This window comes from Perca flavescens, chromosome 9 (assembly GCF_004354835.1).
Source record: "Perca flavescens isolate YP-PL-M2 chromosome 9, PFLA_1.0, whole genome shotgun sequence".
In the NCBI taxonomy this organism is placed as follows: domain Eukaryota; kingdom Metazoa; phylum Chordata; class Actinopteri; order Perciformes; family Percidae; genus Perca; species Perca flavescens.
In genome coordinates this window covers 16,250,440-16,272,723 of record NC_041339.1, presented here as the reverse complement: position 1 = coordinate 16,272,723, position 22,284 = coordinate 16,250,440, and the positions used below count along the sequence as shown (strand labels likewise).

Sequence of the window (22,284 nt, the reverse complement as noted above, 5' to 3'; positions counted from 1 at the left end):
ATGGCAGAGAAGTGGGTATGAGAGGGTAGCCAATTCAAATCGAGGGATTTGGCTTTTTGGGTTTTGGGCATAAACGCAACAAGACCTTTACAGCAGTAGGGCTGTCGTCCACTAAAGAAATTCTTAGTCGACTAACACTCATACAATTTTGTCGACTAATCGAATTGTTAATTTGTAATCGACAGATCCGTGAAACTAAATTTCTTCACAAAGAATCATGCAAAAAGCACCTTTAAATCTTGTGCTTACCAGAGATGTGCTGATACGTTTCTTGGAAATAAGTCATTCACCATGAAAAAAAACATAAAAATGACTAATTGACCAAAGAAGTCTTAAGCTTGATTTATAGTCCTGCAGAGGCTCCACGCGGAGCTTTCGCCGTAGCCTACGTAAGTGGCCTGAAGTTTATAACTGTGCGATGGTGTGTGTGTCAATGTAATAGCAGGGCCGGCGTGTGTGTGTGTGTGTGTGTGTGTGTGTGTGTGTGTGTGTGTGTGTGTGTGGTGCGGTGTGGAAGAGCGAGTGAGAGAGTGTCACAGTGAGAGAAACAAAGTGTCTCCCCTGTGCTTTCTGACCACGGTGGTAAAATCTGTAGCAGGAAAAGTGAACCCTCTCCTTGATTTTATGACAACCAGGAAATGAGTCATCGGAAATGCAACGCTACCAAGCGACGGCCGAGCGACGTGCGTCGCCGCCACGTGTAGTAAAATCTTTTGAGAGGTGCACGTCACGCTATAGCGTAGGTGCGGCGTAGGTTCGTGTCTCCACGTACCTGCGTACGTAGCAACGGCGTAGATTTTACGCAGAAGCACAAATCACGCTTTAGTCGAGTAAGACCAAAACGAGCAATTAGTTGACTAAGAAGGGGCAGCCCTATACAGCAGATTGTTGTTGGCCCTTGTAAAACTCTGTAAGGGGGAAAATACTGGAGATAATTTGTCTTTTGTTTTAGCAAAGTGCAATAATGGCATTAGATCATTTGTATTATGCTTGGCAAGCAGTTCATACTGATTTTATGGTCTTTATTTTGCCCTTTTTGAACTTTTGAAGCTGCAAAAGTTAACACTAAGGAAAGTGAATAGTGACTGATTTTAATACTATTTTTTATATTGGGATGAATCTTTAAGGAAACATTTCTGCAGGTTATTTGAGATTTTTACAGGAGGAGACCAACCTGTGAGGTGTCATGGTTGAAGATGATGGAGCTGAGGTCTCCACAGTTGTAGTGAGTAATGAGGTCCTCGGTAGTGTAGGAGCCCTGCAGGCTGCCTGCTCGGACGCCCTCGTGCTGCAGCAGTGTCTGGTTCAAAGCAAACAGCACCTGCAGGGAGAGAGAGAGAGAGAGAGAGAGAGAGAGAGAGAGACGGAAAGATAGGAAGGGTGCTGTTACTTTCTGCATCCACAAACTTGGTTTTCTCTGCTCTGTGCTCAAGAGGAATTTGCCAGGAAGGGGGACAAATTGTGCAAGCGTGGCCAGTGTTCCTCTTTTAAAATATAATGTGATCTTAATATACAATGAAGCTGTTATTCCTGAGTGTCGGCGAAATATAAGTTGTTTTGCAGCGTGTTCATTTCGTTCAGGATATTTTCATATACTTTCCATACAGGCTGACTACAGGTAAAAAGCAGACCACAAGAGACATGGCAAAACTCCACAGACTTTCTTCTACAGGAAGGAGAAAACGGGAAGAAAGGGAGGGCTGGAGAGAGAGAGAGAGAGAGAGAGAGAGAGAGAGACCCTTTAAAAATAACCCTTCTTTCTCTTTCACCAGGCCAGGGTGCCTTAAATTTACAGCAGCCATTAAAATCATAAGTAAACCCTCTTTAGAGAGAATTTATAGAGTGCAGCCGCCAGCCAGCTCAACAACTCCACAGCTGTCTTCGACACCAGGGGTTAACCTCGCTGCTCCCGCCCTCTACAATCCCACGCCACCTCTGACTGGCCTGGCAAGCGGGACCGAGTTGTCAATCAAGAGGTGTGTTACCTGAGATATCTTTTTCTTTCTGTGTACAGCAGATCTCATATAGTTCTACATTGCACCTAGGACAGTTTCAGTTGACTTGATTAGAATAAGTGACGGGGCTCATCATATCTTCAAACAGGCTGATCCATGTCTACGATCCCAATTACCAAAAAAAACCTGACTGCAGCTTTGGAAAATACTACAGGGAGAACGTCAGCATCCAGGCCCAGATGATTTGTGGAGCAGCTTAAGGCCGATACAGCTGCACAACTGATTGAGCCCGATGTCCAAAGTCTGGGTCGTAATTCACGCAATTATGTTATGTTTTCGCAATCATAAATGCCCATATCGTGCGTATTGAATGTTTCAACTCCAGGTAACCCTTATGCTGGGATAATCACAACCAAGCTCTAAGCTCAACCTTGTGACTTTCTCTCTCCGTCTCTGAGGTCATTGTGCTTGCTAACCAATCTTGTAGCTCATTTTTGCTTTAGTGCTCTTTTTTCCATAATGCAAAGAGACAACTGATGAGCTAACTGCCTTTTTTAAACTCACATTATCCCCCTTTCTTGTCTTTACTTTCACTTCAGAGGAGTGTTCATCCTCCTCTCATCTCTCTGCCAGCGTTGGATCCTGAGCTTTTCTTCCCACTGCACAACCAAGAACTGAGTCTCATCTTATTTATTCTTTTTGACATGTTTCATCCTCAAGCATATTTTCTCCAATGCTCAGCGCCGCGCTGTCGCCTCGACAGAGGTGCATAATCCAGGAATGGGCCCCGATCAAACCTGTGACCTTTTCGGCTCTGAAAAAAAAATCTGGCTTTCGTGCTTTTCTCAGTTTATATCTCAGCACCAGACTTCCCAAACCCAGAAGCCCCCCTGCTGTTTGAGTAATAACACTATACCACATTTCAGCTTCTATTTCCATCTCACACAAGATTCTTTTATAGCTCTAAACTTAAGGTCTTGTTGAGGTGTGATGCCAGGCCCAGAGAGGCTAATACCTCTACTGTAGATCTGCCTAGTGGCTAACTAGCTACAGTAGCTAATTCTGCTTCCGCAAATGCTGATTCTGTGCCAATAAGTTGCCACTGCCCAGAGTCCTTGACCCACAGGGCTCTCTGCCACGTCTCAAAGGATTTTCCAAGAGAAACACCAGAGCAGGCCCTGGATAGAGTGGCTGGAGCTGGCACAGCACACACACCTGCCAGGCTGTTTGCAATGTTGCCAGCTCCGGTAGTTTCGCTTAACACGGCAAACAGCACCAGCAATGGCAGACATGACGGTTCAGTAGAGGATGCATGGTAAGGACGCATGTGTGTGTGTGTGTGTGTGTGTGTGTGTGTGCGGTTGGTTGTGTTGTTAAGGGAGTTGTTATTTCAATATTGTCCGTCTCCCGGGGAAAGAACATCTCTGCGGCTGTTACCATGGTGCCTGAGTTTGTGCTAGGCTGAATGAAAGAGCATGTCAATCACTGCAGGAGAGGCTGAGGGGGAGAGGGGGAAAATGCAAACATTCCCTGTGTGCGTGCTCGCATGTACACGCATACATGTGGATGTGTGTGTGTGTGTGTGCACGCACGCACGTGTTGATGATAGAGTGTGTGTTCTCATGCTGAAGTGGTCCACTCACTCTGACAGACTGGCTCTTTTACAGCCAGGCCTTTTCAGTGTAACTAACATTGACTCTGCTCACCACATACTTTACTACTGAAGGTCTTTCCTCCGCGTCTCATCTAATACATGCGTGAGAAACTCCCATTGTGATTAAAGGAAAGCTTTATAAGAACAAAGCTGGAAGGAGCAGAGCATACGGATGGTCTTGGAACCTGCGATTTGAGCGCAGCGCTCCAAAAATTCATTAGCGAGCCTTTGAAAGCAAACTGAAAAAAAAATGGGGTAAGGCAGGAGTGGGAGCAACATAAAAAAAAGAAATTAAAGAGATCTTTTATGTTTCAGAAAATGTCATTCATCAACATCTGTGTGCATTGCAGCAATTGACCTTGAAGTGCGTTAAATCCTGGCTGTTTGCTAGCAATAGTGTTAGCTTGTTTGAAGGTTTTACGGGTCTGAAGCATGAGTAGGTGCCGATGACAAGGCGCTGGAACCGAGAGAGCTCACTTTTGTCGACTACATCACTCCCCTATTATACCTCCTTAAATCTAAATCGGTGAATGTGAGTGATGGATAGTACTAAAGAGCTTCGGGCCGCGATACAACAGAAGGAAGTGTCAAACTGTGGACGCCAAACACTGAACTCTGGCGAAGAGACGAAAATATAATACCCAGGATTCTTTTTCCCTTTACAGCTGTACGAGTCGGTAAAATCTCACGAAAAGCACACATCATTGACAACAGCTGCCGTAAATGCACAGATATCAAAGTATCAATCCTGTCTGCTTCCATCTTTTTCCCTCCCTCGTGCCCACTTTCCCCGAGCCACCCCTTTTAATTGCTCTATCCATTGCTCACTTCGTCTCTCTTAGATGTGGTAAAACAATGAGACACTATTCCACGTCAGAAAGAAAGAACAAAGGAATGAAGGAGGGAATAGCAGGAGGAGAGCAGAGGAAAAGAAGCCAGAGAGAGTTGAACGTGTGAAAGAATGGTATAACACAAATAGAGCCTTGTTCTCTATGAGTGAGGCATGTGTTGTACAGATGGAGGTGATTCCTCTCCATTAGGAGCGTTCGGGTTAGCTGGTATACACGGTGGCCTGGCATGGGTTCTGGGTATAACCAGGCAGACAGGTGCATGAAATCATGGCGGTGTGTGCCAGTGTCAGGCAGGAGATCTGAGAGGGTTTGTTCCTTTACACATCTCCTTGTCTTCTGAAACAAAGCTATTTCTCTCAGTAGATCTATCATCTCTTTCTTTCCTACTCCTCGTTTTCAATTGTTGTCCTCTCAGGTGTTACGAACATCATGACAGTAATAAATCACCACTTCTTTAATCGTCACACTGGCTGCTACTATAGGAAATCACATGGATGGCCTAACTGCAATGGTTGCCAACCTTTTTGGTTTGTGACCTTTTGATGCGATGAAGCAGTGTCTATTTGAGACTCTCGCGTCTGTGAGTTGTGAGCAGTTCCACTAAATGGTGATTTCCCCCTCTAAACTTTTAGTTTTTGAAACCCTCAAATGTAAAACCTTCCAGCTTTAAACGTGCTTTGAGATGAGCATGCTAACATGCTGATGTTTAGCAAGTATAATGTTTACCATATTCACCATCTTAGTTTAGCATTTAGTCATAAAGGACAACTTAAAAGTTTGATAGATTTTAAGTCAGGGGATTACCGCAATTTCAGTAGGACTCTTGCTATGGAAACCATCAATATCTGTACAAAATGCAATGGCAATCTGTCCAATATTTCAGTCTGAACCAAAGTAGCCGATAATAGCATGCTGCAATACTGACTCAAAAATTCCCTGCAACCCAAAAAGCATTTCCCCCATAGAAGGCTGTTAGAAAAGAGAGCTCTTTAAAACCGTTAACAGGACACGAAGAACTGCAAACTCAGTCAGTACTCTTTGTATTATGAATTTTCAAACCATGACATAATAGAAAAGTATTTTTGTACATGGGGTAATCATTATAGTTTCTAGCAATATGGAGCAAGTGAAATGCTAGTATTTGGTATTATCCTTTTTTTCCTCTTCCAAACAAGCACATGTGGAGCAGACAGAGGAGGGACAAGCTGCAACATTATCTCTGTGACATAAAAAGCACATTTCCTTATTTCTCTGGTTAATGGGAGGTGTGGTCTTGGTTTATCCATAAAACAGTAAAGATGTAATAGAAGCTGTCAAGTCACTGAAAACATTGTGCTATGTTGATGGTATTTACAGCACGACATCTCATTTCATTTATCAGTTGATTCTTAAAGTCTTTGTAGCCTCTTTGAATTCAGACCATCCGAACAGAAAGGGAATTTAACTCTCTGTCTTTGTGCCTGGTCATTTAATCAGCCTCTGATAAAGAAAACAGTACAAACAGTTTGAGGGTGGTGCGTTCCCCTCGACCGCTCTCGTCTCCCTGAGAGCCGCTTGTGTTACATCGCCCGAGAAAGAGAAGATCTAGTCCCCTGACCCAGGACATGCACTGCTGGGTTCCTCTGGGCCCCCCCCCGGGGCTCCAGCTACAGACGGCAAGAAGGGATTGGGTTCACAGCACCCTGGGGTGACGGAAGGGAAGGAGGTAGGGAGTTGAAATAACATCCAGTGCAACCCAAGAACAGGAGAAGTGGGATAGCTCATCCCTGTTCCCCACAGAGCAGCCCCAAAAAAGGGTGGTTACCAATTTGTGTGAGTATGCTTTCCTCTTCATGGCCACACACTTCATAAAAAAAACACCCTTGTGTCCGTTTTCTTTTAAGCTGTACTATCTCAGTATGACTTCATGCTTGAATGAGCATATAGCAGTGGCGGAGGTATTTTAAAAGCCTTATGTTGTTTGACCCTTTAGTCCATGCTAGCTCTAAAAAGCACCTTGAATACATCAGAGTGGAAAGCTGGTGTCACACAAGACCACATCAAAGTTGTCTGGACAGTCTCACATGATACCTTCACTGTTGTCTCCTACAGTTTTATCAACAAGGTCCTTCAAGACTTGCTCTTTCTTATTTCTCTCCAAGGGAATCATGGAACCTGTCGAGAGCTTTAAAGGTAACGCTGAGCATAAAAAAAAATGCCTCAAACGCAACCTACAACGTCAGAGCATTGCCAAAATAGTTTTACAGCCCTTCGGCGCCTTTCTGCGTGTATTGTTTGCTTATTTGAAAGTTAGCAGCACTTTCAACTCATCACATCTGGCATGAGCTACGGCAAGCCAGAGCCTTGCTTTCTTCCAAATCTTTATCCCTGTTAATACCCACGTTACACACACACACACACACACACACACACACAAACACACGCACTCACACTCACATATACAACTACCCATAAGCACACACGCTAATAGTCATACACAGCCCAAAACTCTTTGAGCAATACCTGTATACAAACCACATATTGCGGAAAATGAATGAGAAGAGATTTCAGATCTTTTCCAGATAGTGCCAATATTTTGAATATTGTTTCTCCTTTGTCTCTGCCTTTCTTTCTCTTCCCACTTCCTTTCTCACTCCTCTCATTCCCTCTCTTTCTCTGCCTGGTCTACCTCCTGTCTCAGTCTAGGAAATCCAGGGATTACCAGAGGGACAATCCCAGAGGCAGAGGCCTGCTGCTCCCTGCATCCACAGAAAGCCCCCTATTCTTTCCCCTCCTTCTTCCTTCCGTCCTGTCTTATTTCCTCTCCGAAGCAGGGGGTGAGGGTCTAATGATGGGAGTTATCCCTCTCTTAGCCCCCCCCATACATATTTTTCTCCTCCTTTCTTCCTCTGACTAAAGTTCATTCTTTCCACCTCCACTACTATCCTCCTTACTCTGCTTGCTCTTCTCCGCTTGTTTATCTTCTTTCCGCCAGTAAAACCAGACCTACAGGCACCCATACATACACACATACTGTATACGCCCCTCCAGTCCCCAGAGCCTCCTGTCTCTCCTCTTAATACGAGTCTCCAGTGAATGGGGGGTGGGGTGTCGCCCCTACACTTGTCCACAAACAAACCCCGCTGTTTGACTTGGCAGCTCTGCCGCTGAGCCAGTCATCCCAGCTTTCCTGGCTCCCCAGAAAACAGAGAAAATAATAAAGTATCACTTGATCTGGACTGAAAAAGCACACAGTTGGTCCCTCACCGGGAATGCCCACAAGCAGAGGGTGTGAAAGAGTGGTGGAAAATTATAGAAGCGAATTGTGCTAGCTTTTGTTTTCTCTTAACTGTAAGAGGCCAAAGCTGTTGAACGGGAATTTGGCTGTGTATAAAAATATTAGGACAACACAGCTGAACATAACAGGAGTAATAGGTAAAGGTGACAGGCGGAGAAATCTGTCCGATTCCACCAAAAGTCAATACATGTGAAAACACAAAAGGTAAACGAAAGCTGCACTAATCAGTATTTTTATATTCAACAGATCAAATGACTGTTTACATTGAATGAATAACTCGTGACAGAACCATAGAAAATGATCAGTTCCCTTTTGCCCAGAGTTTTAGCATCTTTTAGCTCATTGTTTTGGGTTTTACAGCCAAACAATTGGGTTTAGTCTCACCACTTTCAACAACTTTGTTTTAAACCGCAGCAGGCAGGCAGTTTTCAATGGACAAGCTCTGCACTGAACAGCAGACAGACGAGGTTATTTAGCAGCTAGAGGGCCGGATATTTTCCTCAGGCTAAAAGAAGACTGAATATTGGACTTACATTCATAAAATGGCCTAAAACAGGACTCCAAATCAATGCTGATGTTGCTTTGTTTCTCCTAGATATTAGAAATTTTTAATTAATCCTTTTTAGAAAGTGATAACATGTCAGTGTTAAGTCAAATTTTACAGGCTGTTGCATTGCCCATAAGTGGCCAAAAATGTATTAAAATAAATTAAATCTTCTTTAAAAATATGCTACATAATTATTGCAACCTTTATACCTTCGTTGTAAGGGACGGTAAAATGATCTCTGTTGAATCACTGAAGACTAAAGAAACACGTGTTATAGGACTGGACCAGAATATTCGAATATTCGTTCGGTGGGTTGGTATTCGATTTGAAAATTTGACATTCAAATATTTTTTTTATTTTTATTTTTTATTTATTTTCTGCATTTATCTCTCGTTCACACTCCAGTCCAGTTGGTGGCGGTAATGCACATTTAAGTTTTTTTTGCCAACCGCCAATAAACTACAAAGAAGAAGAAGATACTGTCGGTACACGATGACGCCCACTTCGAGCATTAGCAAGCTGGGCAGAGAAGCTAGCGGCGATAACAAGTGCCGAAATGGAAAACTATTTCGCGTTTTTCCGTTGTGATTTGGCCAGAAACTTCAACATTGTGAGGCGAAGAGATCGTTTTGGAATATAAAGCTTGGATATTACATTTTCTTGGACTTTTGGGGATTTATGAAAATCAAGTTTTGGTCAAAATACCACTTTGTTGCTGAAAGGACAACGAAAACAGGTATGCATGCACTCTCGGCAGCGCCGATTACGGCTGAATTGTTTTATTTTCTATTACTTTGTAACAGTTGTGTACATGGCTGTATATTTTAAAGATGTAATGCTTTAAAGTAATAAAAACGCTCATGAGTGGAAGTTTTATCGAGGTTACGGCGACGCCCCAGTCAAGTGTCCTGTTGACGTGACGGTGATCCTTGAGAGGTTAAAAGTTTATTAATTCTGAACGAGTCTGGCCTGTCTATCTATATTGCACCAAATACAACACTGCACTCCCTTGTTCGAATATTTGATGCTCATTACTACCGAAGCTTTGAAGCTCAAAAAATGGTATTCGGACCAGCCCTAATGTGTTAAGTATCATTTTCATCATTCTTAGTAGCGTGATCTGCTTTTATTTTTTCTATGGGATCACTGAAGTAAATAAACTGCACTTGATCTCATCCAGCATCAGATCCATCAGATTTCTTCAGCTGTTTTAAGGAAAATAAGATTAAAGGACTTGCTAAGATCTACGCTAGATCAGGTCGCTCTAACCTTATCTCCCTCAAAGCTCGTAGTTCACCTCTAACATCATGGCCTCCACTAATCCAAACACATTTCACAGTCAGCCTTTTTCTTTCAAGGGAAAAACTCTCATAGAATTCCATCGGATTTATCCGGCTCCCATTATGATGTGTGATGCTATCCAAACCAGATGAGCTGGGTCTTCTCTGATGCTTGAGAAAAGAGCAGGCAGAAACAGCCGTGTATGTTTAAAGCATGCCTCCCCGGCCCCTAACCAGGATCCGACCACTCTCTCTTATCTCCCCCAGTCTGCTTTAGTTGGACTAATGGCTTTAGACAGAATAATTCCCAAAGAATTATTTGTCCTTTGCAAAGTCCACATCTGAGGTCCGGCTGAAACATGAGAGCAGCGCATAATCTCCTGCATGAACATAAATTGTGTAATGGAGGAATAAACCGGATCCAGATTGAGAAACAGCAATTGTCCAAACTGTTAATAGGAGCTGGTCCAGGTGAATACATCTGTTTTAAGAGAGGAATCCATGCAGAGGTGTGTGTGTGTGTGTGTGTGTGTGTGTGTGTGTGTGTGTGTGTGTGTGTGTGTTTGTTTGTGTGCGTGCGTGCGTGCGTGCGTGCGTGCGTGCGTGTCAAGCATGGATGCAGCCTCCAATCATCGCACATCATTGTCATGATGTTCAAATACCTGTCAAATGGATTTTTCCTTTCGTGAGTTTGTGTGTGCACCTCAGCAAGCATCCAAGACGGAACTGTTCTTGTTTGCACTATTTGAAAGGTTTACCCCTGCAGAGTAATGGACACTTTAGTAGCATTGAGTGTGATGCAGCAGACCGTGGCTATATAAAAAGCATATTTTAATATCAAAGGGATATGATTGAGAGGTTTTATGTACGAGCTAACATCTGCATATCGTGCGTGTGTGCTTCAGTAAAGGAGTAGAAATTAAATGGAGGAGGAGAGAAAAAAATGTAAGTAAGAGAGAGCATGGGGGCAGAAATGCCAGATGTTTACAGTTACAGTAACCAGGAGAGGTAGAGAGAAGAGAGGAGGGAGCAGACCTATTGTCCCCCTCCTCCTCCTCCTCCTCTGTCTAACAGGTCTGGAGCACAGCTGGGCAGATTTGTCCTCAACCATCTCCCTTCTACATCCTCCTAAAGCCCCTCCATCCTCGGCCCCGTCCCCATCTCTCCAAAAACAACTTGTGTCTCTCCATCAGTTCTCAAACCCTCAATCACCAGCCTTCTTCCCTTTCCCCACCCAGGTTATGCGCTCTAAATGACAAATCCCTAGATTATACAGTTCAACAACAAGCCCTTCATCTCTCTCCCACCCAATCCCTCGTTCTCTTTTGTTTTTTCATTTGATGGCGGCTCTCCTTCCACCACTGTCACTGATCTCTGTTTATTTAGCTTATATGTCCTTCCTCCTTCCTGTGCTCCACTTCGTACACACTCACACACACACACACACACTTGTAGCTCAGTGCATGCATGTGGGTACTGTGTGTTTGTGTTTCCATGTGTCTGTCTTCACTGCAGAGTTTGTCCAAATTGCACAGTGCTCTGACTGTCTAATAGACTGTAGCAGCAGAAGGACGAGTAAGTAGACCAAACATCCTCTCCTCTCCTCTCCTCTCCTCTTCTCTCCTCTCCTCTCCTCTCCTCTCCTCTCTTCTCCTTCAGTCATGGCTCTATTAGACTCAATGCTGAAGCAAACACAGCGTAATCCCACACAAGCGCACCATTTCATGGCAAATCAGAAGGAAAAATTATCAATTTCATGCAAGCGTATTTGGTCTGCAGAAAAACAGAGAGAGACAGAGCAAGATGGTAATGTATACCTTGAGACACAGACTGTGAACAAGCAGTATACGTGTGTGTGTGTGTGTGTGTTAAATAAAGTTTTTTTTGGGGGAGGTAGGGAGAATCGCACAGTGAGCGAGGGTTACGCTGCTCTGTCATTTCAAAACCTTCTGTCAGCACATCCATGAGGAAGCAGTGTCCAAATTATCTCCCCGATGAGAACAAGCTGCCTTAGATAAAAGCGCGGAAAGAAGCACACAAACACACACAAATGTACAGTATACAACCTTCCCAACTATCGCCTACTGAGGTTTGCCAGCACTTAACAACTGTGGGACCACCAGAGAGACTTCTGATGTGTTTGACAGATATAAAAAAAAGTATTTTAGTGTTGGAAAATGTTTATTGGCTGCATCTTTTCTTACAGTAATGAGAGGGAGATTAACCCCCTGCCATGCCACATTCTGTACATCATAATTTTATGTGCGTGTGTGTGTGTGTGTGTGTGTGTGTGTGTGTGTGTGTGTGTGTGTGTGTGTGTGTGTGTTTGTTAGGCTGGTCCATGACATGTTCTTTTGCCACTGCCAAAAGATTAGGAATGCACTTTCCAGTAACTCCTACTTTGTCTCGTTACGTGCGGTCTTCTTATCTGGCTGGCTAGCCACTGGTAGAGCCCATGATCATGAACCAGCTGGGTTTTGTTCAGAGATGAAGTGTGCATATTTAAACTCTGCAGAGTGCTACGTGCAGTCACCGTGGCTAAGATAGCTGTTGGTGGTGGAGAGTAAATGCCTTCAAACTTTAGGGTGGCTGGTTGTTATTTATGTCTCCATATGTAAAATACAGAAAGGTGCGGAAGGCACATTGTCAGAGCTGAGCTAAGTAACAAGTTACTTCTGCGGTTGCGTAGTTAGTAAATGAATGTACAATTGTCATACGCAAACATTAACGTACATACATATGAGACAAGCTTTCTGTGCTGCCCTGGTTTGATGACAGACATGATGCAAACTCCTGTTATTTCTCTTTCTCTATTTATTTCACTCTCTTTCTGTGTGAATGAAAAGGAGATGAAGAGCAGACTAACAGTCAGCGTACAAGGTTTGATGTGCTGGACTGACTGGAGACATCTTGGTACACTTGATCACTTCTTAATCCACTTCCACAGTACATGGACTGAACATAAGGAGCGATATCACACACTTACACAAAACTAAACCATCCTCACAACCTTCACAGAGGAGTGAAAGTTCAGCTGGGGATAGAGACCAAACGAGGGAAGTAAGAAGTAACACAGCTGAGGAAAAAAGGTGCAAGGGAGGAATGTGAGTGTGACAAAAAAACACATGAACATGGGTGCCCTGAAAAGGATAACTTTGTGAACAAAATAATGATTTATGAACGTCAGCCAGGAGGTTTCCAAAGCGCTTCTCTTAATTACTGTGGTTCAGCAGTTTTGGTTCAGCAGTCTTGGCCTCACCGTGCTGCAATTAATTAACAGAACCTGTTCATGCTGACAGCTAAAGCCCACATCAGGCCTCTGCCCGAAAGTGAACTGAGGAAAAATAAATAATTTTCATGAGCAGCCCATAAATGATTTGGCCTGCATCATCGAAGCAACTAATCAATGTTGGAGGAGGGAGATTTGGAGACAACAAGGATTTGTGTAAGTGTGTTTGCTTGTGTTTGTGTGGGAGAGACAGAGAAAATAGAGACGGCATTTGTGTGTGTGTGTGTGTGTGTGTGTGTGTGTGTGTGTGTGTGTGTGTGTGTGTGTGTGTGTGTGTGTGTGTGTGTGTGTGTGTTAGGAAGGAGGCCAGAGAAAGAGGCAGCTGAGCGAAGCCAACATAGAGACAGAGCAAAACAGACAAACAAACAGACTCACAGAAGCCCTGAGTGGGAGGCGGTGAAAGCGGAGAGAGAGCCCAGTGATATGGGAAATAACTCCTCTATGCTGCCAGGGGTTTAGAGGTGGAAGGTAGCGTCTCAACGGCATGTAGTGGAGGGAGGGGTTGCACTCACCGGCCATAGATTAGTAGTCCTTCCTCTAGCTGGCCTTGACTAGCAGCAGTGCTGGCTGTCACATCAGAGGCATTTAACTGCCCTCACAAGACTCATTATTTCATAAATCTGCAGTTTAGGCTCTCAGGTCTGTTTGATTTGAGCACACACCAAGGCTTAGAGAATGTTTTTACAATCTCCTTAATTTATTTACAACCTTGATTCATTTTTTGCATGTGTATGCACGTATGTGTGTGTTGAAGGGTGTGAGAGAGTTGGAGGTTGAGAAAGTCAGAGAATGGGAGCAGATGAAGATAGATCCTAGTAATTTTGTGTGTCTGTGTGTGTCTGTGTCTGCATGCACCATCCAATGGGAGCAAATGTAATAATTCTAGCATAGCGCCAGCAGGGAATTGAATTTCACCATGTCTGGTGCATGCATGAATATATATTCCTTGATGAATCAGTGACACATAGTGTATCTGCTACCAGTTTTATTTTTGCTCTGTCACATTCTTGGCTCTTCCTTGATCTCCGTAGTGTCTTTATTATCAGGTATCTGCTGTTACTGCATGCTTTAAGTGTTTAGGTCTGGAACCCCAAAACTGAACCACAGTTTGCTAAACGGCACCAACTACTATACTAAAAAGTATGCATATACATGAACACAGATTTATACTTTAGAAGTGGAACTACACTTTCTTTCTTTCTTTCTTGCTTGCTGGCTTGCTTGCGAAGCACACACACTTCCGTATTCATCCAACCACCCGGAGCTCTCACCAAGCCTGCAGCCTCCCAGGGAAAGTGCTTGGTATGAAGAAATCCAATATGATTAAGACTATGATTGCTGCCTCTAATAGTTTTAGCACCAATACCCTCTATTAAGGAAAACATTGGGTTTGGACCACAGCTCAGCACAGGCTTCTGACAGGGAAGATCAGCCTGTGGGAAAGAGCCATAATTCTGTGTGTATATGTGTGTGTGTGTGTGTACGTGTGTACGTGTGTGCGTGTGTGCGTGTGTGTTCTGTAGGTGTGAGTTGTACCTATGTGGGTACATACATCGTCTATGAATGTGAGTGCTTTTGTGTGCATTTGTGTGGCCAACAGCGGCTCAAGGGCAGACTTGGTAGGCCATGCTGAGGGTTTGTGGTCACCCCGACCACCAGATCACAGGATTGTGGCTTTAAATGGCCCGCAAATCATCAAACAGGCCACACGGATGGATAGGAATGCTGAAGCAGACGGGAAGAGTGCTGGATAAACAAAATTACAACTTATGCAGTTTGTCTTCACTGGAAGGCAAAGAATAAAACCTTTGGAAGAAACAGCTAGTAGGAGCATAGTTTGTGAACTGCTGTATCAAGCTAACTGCTCACGCTCTAGCCAGTCAGGCTAGTGCCAGTCTGTCACAATAGCTTTTTGAGATTTTGTCTATTTTCTCTCTACTTTTTTTTTTTTTTTTTTTACTCGCCCTTTCATTTTGTTCACCATCATACACCATTTTCTTCAATAAAAGTTAGTAGAGAAGGGAAATAAAGCTCTGACTTTGCAAACTCATTTTCTAATTGATTAGCTTGGTCGCTAACGGCATAAGTTCACACAATTTATTAAAAAAATTATTATTTATAATATTATTCACTCTTATTAATAACTGTTTGCAAACAGTTTCTCTTTTGTGGAACAGTTGAAGTGAATGATGCAGAATACGTTATGATAACTTCCTCCATTTCTGCCTCTCTGTCCCCTCAAAGGTTAGCACTGTCAGCTATCGGTCAACTGTGCAAAATCGCAGTTAAAAATGTAACTCGATGCAAAAATAATTTTCTGGATTTACTACACTTTGTGAGTGAATCAACTAATTGCAGCAATACCAAGTTTACTCTACATGTGTTCCAACAAGTTCCAAATCTGAGTTGGAAAACTGAAGCTTGTATTGTGTTGTAGAAAAAAACACTGATTAAGAACTGGAGGTGCAGTTCCTTTCAGGAGCCAATTTGATGGTGCGCAGACACAGAATGGATGGAATTGACCGAACATGTGCTGTGAGGACAGTATATGAGGCCCATATGCGCGCACACACACACACACACACACACACACACACACACACACACACACACACACACACACACACACACACACACACACACACACAACTTGTTTGTGACCCTGGCCTAACCTTAGTGTTATTTCTCTCTTGATCACTGCCTGAGGCCAATTCTGGAGTGACAGACACTCAAACAAACAAACACATTTTCACAGTCACACATTCTCACACACACACACACACACACACACACACACACACACACACACACACACACACACACACACACACACACACACACACACACACACACACACACACACACCTCAGCGTAATGGGCCAAGTCTCACCACAGAAGAAACTATTTTTGAAACAAAGCTGCTTTGAGTTTCCAGAGCTGTTTATTTAGTTTTTTTTTATTGTAAGAGATGATTTGCCTCCTATGTATTGAGCAATAAAATAGACCTGTGTTTCACCAAACTCAAACTAATCTTTGTGGATTGACATGGCCAAAAAACAAGAATTGCTTCACTATGCCCTCTGTCTATATGTGTATTACTGGTGGTATTGTCTAAATAAACGAGACTTTTTTTTCCACGCCAAGCTCTCAGTTTCCATCTCACCACGCTCCCCCCTGGGCCAAAGCCTATCTTAATTAACACCGGGATTTTACTAGATCACTGTTGGTTTAGTACCAGCTTCACATTGGCTGTGACAGTAATTAAGCGCTGAAGTTGAGGCTGTGGCTCCAGTGTGTTATTTAAAATGAGAATATTATGTGTCTTCCACACACAAACGCACACATTAACACACCAACTTGATGTTATCGACTTGAGAGTCACTGAAAACAATATCTGTCAAAGTCAATTGTGTAGAAATGAAGCCACATCAAGCAGTGCCACAGTCTGTGTGTGTGTGTGTGTGTGTGTGTGTGTGTGTCTGTGTGTGTCTCTGAGTGTTTGTGTTCTTCTGCATGCATGAGTGTGTGCCAGTGACCCAATCGGCAGTATGTGGTTACGGGTGAGTAGCCATGGTTTCAGTGGCTCCACACACATACACATACACATGCATGCACACGCACACAGATGCCTTACACAGTTCAGTTTTACAACAGAAGAATGGAAAAGAATGATTGTACTCTGTAGCTCCCACAAATAAATACCCTGTACACCACAGCCATTGTTGTGAAAATACCATAAAGGAAGTTAACACACAATTAAACACACACACACTGGTATAAACATGCATACACATATAAACACATGATGGAACTTAAAGATAAAAAAAAAAAAACAGACACACAGTGATGTTTGCATTACTATTGAACAACAGGAACAGGCTCAAGAATGTTTACTCCGCTAAAACAAAACTCTCCCTCTCCCAGTTTCTCTTCTTTCTTCCCTTTTCCTCAGGTCACCATCCCTTTCTCTCCACCTCATTTCCTCTCCCTCACTGACCCGCTGCTCTTTCTGTCCGCACCCCCACCCCCACCTGGTTCATTTCAGGCCAGGCTGGCAGTGGCCATGGCAACACTCCAAGAAGGTGGTTGAGTCAACAGAGAGCCACAGAGGCCCTTCTCTCAACCTCCGTCTCTGGGGGTGAGAGGGTACAGCGAGGCTACCTCAACTTTTACTGCAAAGATCCCTGAATGACTGAATTATAGGAGGAGAGGAGGAGATGAAGGGGACTGGTGAGGAGAGGAGAAAAGAGTAAGGCTACACACTGGCTGCGTGGCGTGAGCGTGTCAGCTGCGTGGCGTTGTACGTTTTTATTTCGGCTCCCATGTTAAGAGGTTAGAGCTTACACACTGCCTGCATGACACGCACGTGTCAGGCGCGTGCATGCCAGAAATATGTCATTTTGACACAAATACATATTAATAAATGACATGTTGATGTTTGAAAGTGACATAAATGCAGATATAAATGTAATTTAAAAGATAAATAGATTTTCAAATATTGCACCTGTCAATACAGAACAAAATATTCTGTAGCCTATTTTGCCATCCATACTGCCGACATTGTCTTTGCTGTAATCAAATCAGTATATATTTATGTTTAACATGAAGTATACTACTGCTTGAGTGCAGTTTATCAATGGGATCATACATGTGTACAGACAAGGCTAGCAGCAGCAGCGCCGCGTCAGACACGTTTCTGGTGTGTAAAGACAGAAAAATCCACGCAGCCGCCATTTAGCTGACACGCAACAGAAACACCACGCTCACGCCACGCAGGCAGTGTGTAGCCGGCCTAAAGGAAATGGGAGGGAACCTCTAGAAGACAAAATAATGTCAACACTTAAGAAAAAATGACATTTAACTATGAAGTTTTTTTTCCTTCATCTCAACAGCAAACACTGCTACAAATGTGAGTCATATTAGGTTGAACGCCAGTAGCATTTGTGCTATAAAAGTTACGTTGCTGTTATGTTGGCTCATTTTGACTCAGATCATCTATGCAGGTGCAAATTTATTTAATAAGTCAAGAAGAGAACTAGTCTAAAAAAAATGATGACGAAATATGCCAAACAAACAGAGAGACATAAGCAGAGGGTTTATGATGCAAGAATTGCGGACCAAAGTCAATTCATTTCAGTTGAATCACTGTGATCAGAGGATTCACTCGCAGCAAAGTACATTTGTGCACTAAAGTGCTTTTGTTTAAAGGTCAACTTTAACACACATGCACTTTTTTTAAGATTTTTGTTGTTTTGAAATGTACAATAAAGTACAGCAAAGGGATAGACAGGAAATAAGGGGAGAGAAAGGTGCACGCCATTAGGGCTGCCACCTCTTAGTCGATTAGTCAACTAATCGGTCGTTTTGGTCTTAGTTGACTGAGATTTCTTTAGTCGATTAGTCATTTTTTATGCTTATTCATGCTTAATTACTTATTTCCAAGAAACTTCTGAGCACATTTATGGTAAACGCGAGATTTAAAGTGGTGCTTTTGCAGGATTAATTGTGGAGAAATTCAGTTTTACAGATGGATTAATTAACTACATTTATATTGTGCTTTTCTAGTCTTAACCACCTCTCAAAGCGCACAGCTCTGTCATTCATCGATTAGTCGACAAAATCCTATAATTGTTAGTCGACTAAGAATTTCTTTAGTCGAGGACAGCCCTACACGCCATGTAATAAAGGCCCTTAGCCAGGGATGTTGCAGTTACGTGGTATAAACCATTGCCATTGACCAACTGCCAACCATCTCGTCTGTGTAAAGTCCAAAATGGAAGGACGTTATCATATAAGCAGTGTCCTGCAAGCTGTCACTGTGTGACCAAACTTCCCGTGCCACCCATTTCTGTGTTTGCAATTTTGATTTAGTTACTTTTGGCTCCTATTTCATGGGGTGTTCAAGTTATTCTGTCTACTCCCTGAGGGTGTAAGTGAACAGCATGTTATAAGGCAGGTGAGGACAGGACTGTAGGAAAGTAGACAGGAGAGGAGATGCTATCCTTTGCTGTCTGGCTCTAATCTTGTGTCGAGGGTGTGATGGCTTGTGTCAGTTCACACTTATGCGGTACGCTTCTCCTGCTGTTGCTACAATGGTGGACAAGATGTCAGTGTGTGTGAGAGTGGGTATCATCATACAAGTGTCTGTAACGGTGAACAACACACACACACACATAAATAGAGCAGAGACCTGGGATGGGTGACACAGACACATGTTTATCATTGAGGGCATTGGTTGGATTTCTTTCATGTGAAAATGGCTGACTGTTCCCTCGCTCCCAGCCTGACCCCTCAGCTGCCTTTATCTCCCTCTCTGTCGGTCTCTCACTTTCTCTTTTGCTCTCTCACTCTCTCTTCCTGACCTCTTTGCTTTCTCCCTCGCTTTCTCCCTGGACAATTTCTCTTAAGCACTTTCTTGTCTCTCCTGTCTAACTCTGACCCCTTAGCCTTCATCTGACTTTACACCCATTTTATTCCTCTTTATGTCTTTCTTCCTGTCTCTCTTTCACTACCCTCTGACTCATCTGTTTTTCATCTGAGCCCAGATAGACGGAGCGGGGAAAGCTGGTGGTTATGGCCATGATGGAGTTAGGTGGGGATGGGCGAGACGCATCCCTTTAGATTATTATTGCTGAGTGATTGATGCATGTAGACAGTGCGCCTGTGTGATTGGGTGCAATTTAAAACTCATCGTCATGTGTGTTTATGCGGGTGCATTCCTGCATGCATGTGTGTGAAAAAATAAGTGAGTTATTAAGCTTCACCAGGGATGTTTGCCTTCTCATAATAAATGCACACAGATATTTGGCACGCTCTGACACCAACCCCCAACCCTCACACACACATTTACACACAGCAGTTCTCAGTGCGATGAGCTGTCAGTCCCTGTTAGGCTTGGCATTCTCGTTAGCACGCGGTTTGGATCCCCTTTCAGAGGAGCTGAACTCAGGACCTTTTCCCCCCTCAGCATTCCGGAGAGCAGCGAACAAGAAGGAAAGAAGACAGACAGGAAGTGAGAGCCAAGGATCTCTCATGATATCGGAGAGTTTGTATTTAATCATTTGTTGAAATATCTCCCGTGATGCATGAGTTTTATAATTCTCACAGAGTGTAACCGTTTCAAAGCCCACTGCCACGCCGCCTCTAATAATTGTGTCTTCATCTAAACTGCAGCGAGATCACCCTCGGGTATATCAAAGGCTAGCTGTGGGAGAGAGAAATCAAGCTTACCAAAGCACATTTACCGTATGAATAACTGTACTTTAAGTTTCAATTACATTCCTTCCAAATGAGCCCCCAAAGAACCCATGGCTGATTAAAAGGAATTTATTTGTGTTTCTTTGAGAGAGAAAGTGGAATAGAGTTGTTTTTTTTTTTTTTTTTTTTTTTTTTTATAAGAGCCAGATCAGCAGGTCCTCCTGGGTGGGCATTGCTGCCCCAGAAAAGCTGAACCCAAACCAGACATCCTTCAAAATGATTTCATCCACAATCACTGCTGCACTGACGTCTGCAGCCAATCCAAGAAAAGCATATTTTTTTAAGCATCAGTGAAGGGGAACTTCCACCATTTCAACAGACATGCCCGAAAATTTCGAAAACTTGGTGCCATTTCAACCAAAAAACTCCCATCTCCGCAGTCCACACCATGCAAGGTTAGTCCAAGTGAAGACGGATGACATTCCTAGACCATCTTGCAGACTTAAACCAGATTTCACACTTTCTGAATTATTTTTTGTCCTTCAGAGAACCTGCTGATGGTTTTGAGAAATAGTTTGTCTGTGGTTGGGATGTGGTGGTAGGTGAGGTGTGAAGAGGTGCAGCTTAAATGCCATATATGATGCCTCGGGTTCAGCGATTCAGGGCTTTGGTCTCTTTGTTCAGGCAGACCACTCCAGGTTTGAAGGGAAGGAATGAGAACAGTTTTACTTGAATACAGGTTCTGCTTTTCCAGTTAATCTTAAAGGTATTGTGGAGGATTTTCCTGAATTTTAGAAAAGAACCGCCCTCTGTACTTTTTGAAAAAATGCACATGCGCAACACTCTGCCTGCTCCCGAGAGGGAACGCCTATTAAACGTGTGCACGAGAGTGCACTGTTTACAAGTTGCTGTCGGCATGGCTCATACAAGCCTACTTTCCAAAAGAAGATTTGCACTTTTTCACAAATTGAGATGTTTACCGTGTGTGCGCGGTGCGTGACTTGTGCCAGGGCTAGCATCGCTAATCATAGCTTACATCAACTTTTACTAGCAGTGATTTTAAATGGATTTCTCCAAATAGCATGCCAAACGTTACCTGTGGAGTAGAAACTTCACGACTGAGGCATCAGTGGGAAACCCAACCTGTGCTTTTAGCGCACGCCAGCGTGTGAAATATTCTCCCAAAAGCTTCAGTGCTTCAATGAATGGCTGAAACCGTAGCTCAAGCTCACCACACATACAGTATACACCTGAAAGCTAGGCACGTGCACGTACAACGGCCTTACGTAAACATATCACCAGAATGATTGACAACCAGGAGGACCAATAGTCTTGATGATCCACCCGGAAAAAGAAAATCCTCCACTATACCTTTAAGTGTTAAGCTACTTGTCAATGCAGAATTCTACAAACTAAAGAATTACCTGATGGGATGTAGTCTTACATTTCATATATTATTGATCATTTTATTGCCGTGCTTGAGATTGGTTCATATCAGTACTCAGAGTGACTGCTTTAGTAAATGCCAGATAGTACTTCCTACCATACACAAGTAACAGAGAAAGTAAATAAAAACAATTAAATAGAAAAAACACTGTCCAATCCTATAGATTGGAGAAAGTCAGTAGGGAGACAAAAGAAGCTACGAGACTCTTCTTTGAAAAATATATATTTAGAATGAAAAAGCACTTTTTAATTTCTCTGTTTTCTTTCTCCTCCTTCACCACCTCCTATAATTTATTTTGTTCTCTTTTCCCTCCTCATTATTCTCATCTTCTCTTCCCATAGTTTCCACGGAGCCTTCCAGTTTTTGTTTGAGTCAGAGGCCGTTTTGTGTAAACAGCAGCCGGGTTGAGGTAAGATAGTGAAGTGTATGTGGTTTATATGACCGGACCAGTTTCTTACATCAGTGTTCCTCTTCTGATAAACATGATAGAAATGGATTCTGGCCTCTCTGTGGGTTTTTCTTGTGTGGATTCTTACATTTGGACTGATAGAACACATAGATATTCATTACATATGCTGAGTTTTATGACACCAAGGCCAATGAAGTGATTTACAAAATCGTTTGTTGTAAGTCTCATTTATTGAAACCTTTTTCACGTTTGCTGTCTTCAATAGCAGCAATTGGCTCACTTTATTTGGCTTAATTTGCTTTCTTGGCAATCCAGTCCCTCCAGGATTTTGCAGCCTTTTTTTGAGATTGTTGCGGCCCAAAAAGCCTGATTTTGCGG

General features: G+C 43.1%; 1 protein-coding gene across 1 annotated transcript in view; it reads right to left on the bottom strand.

Moving 5' to 3' along the window:
- The window catches only part of trabd2b (TraB domain containing 2B), a 68,226-nt gene that overhangs the window by 25,918 nt on the left and 20,024 nt on the right, over window positions 1-22,284 (bottom strand). Inside the window, exon 3 of the mRNA XM_028586816.1 lies at window positions 1,175-1,321. Coding sequence (XP_028442617.1) covers window positions 1,175-1,321 — 147 coding nt within the window. The remainder of the gene's footprint in view (window positions 1-1,174; window positions 1,322-22,284) is intronic.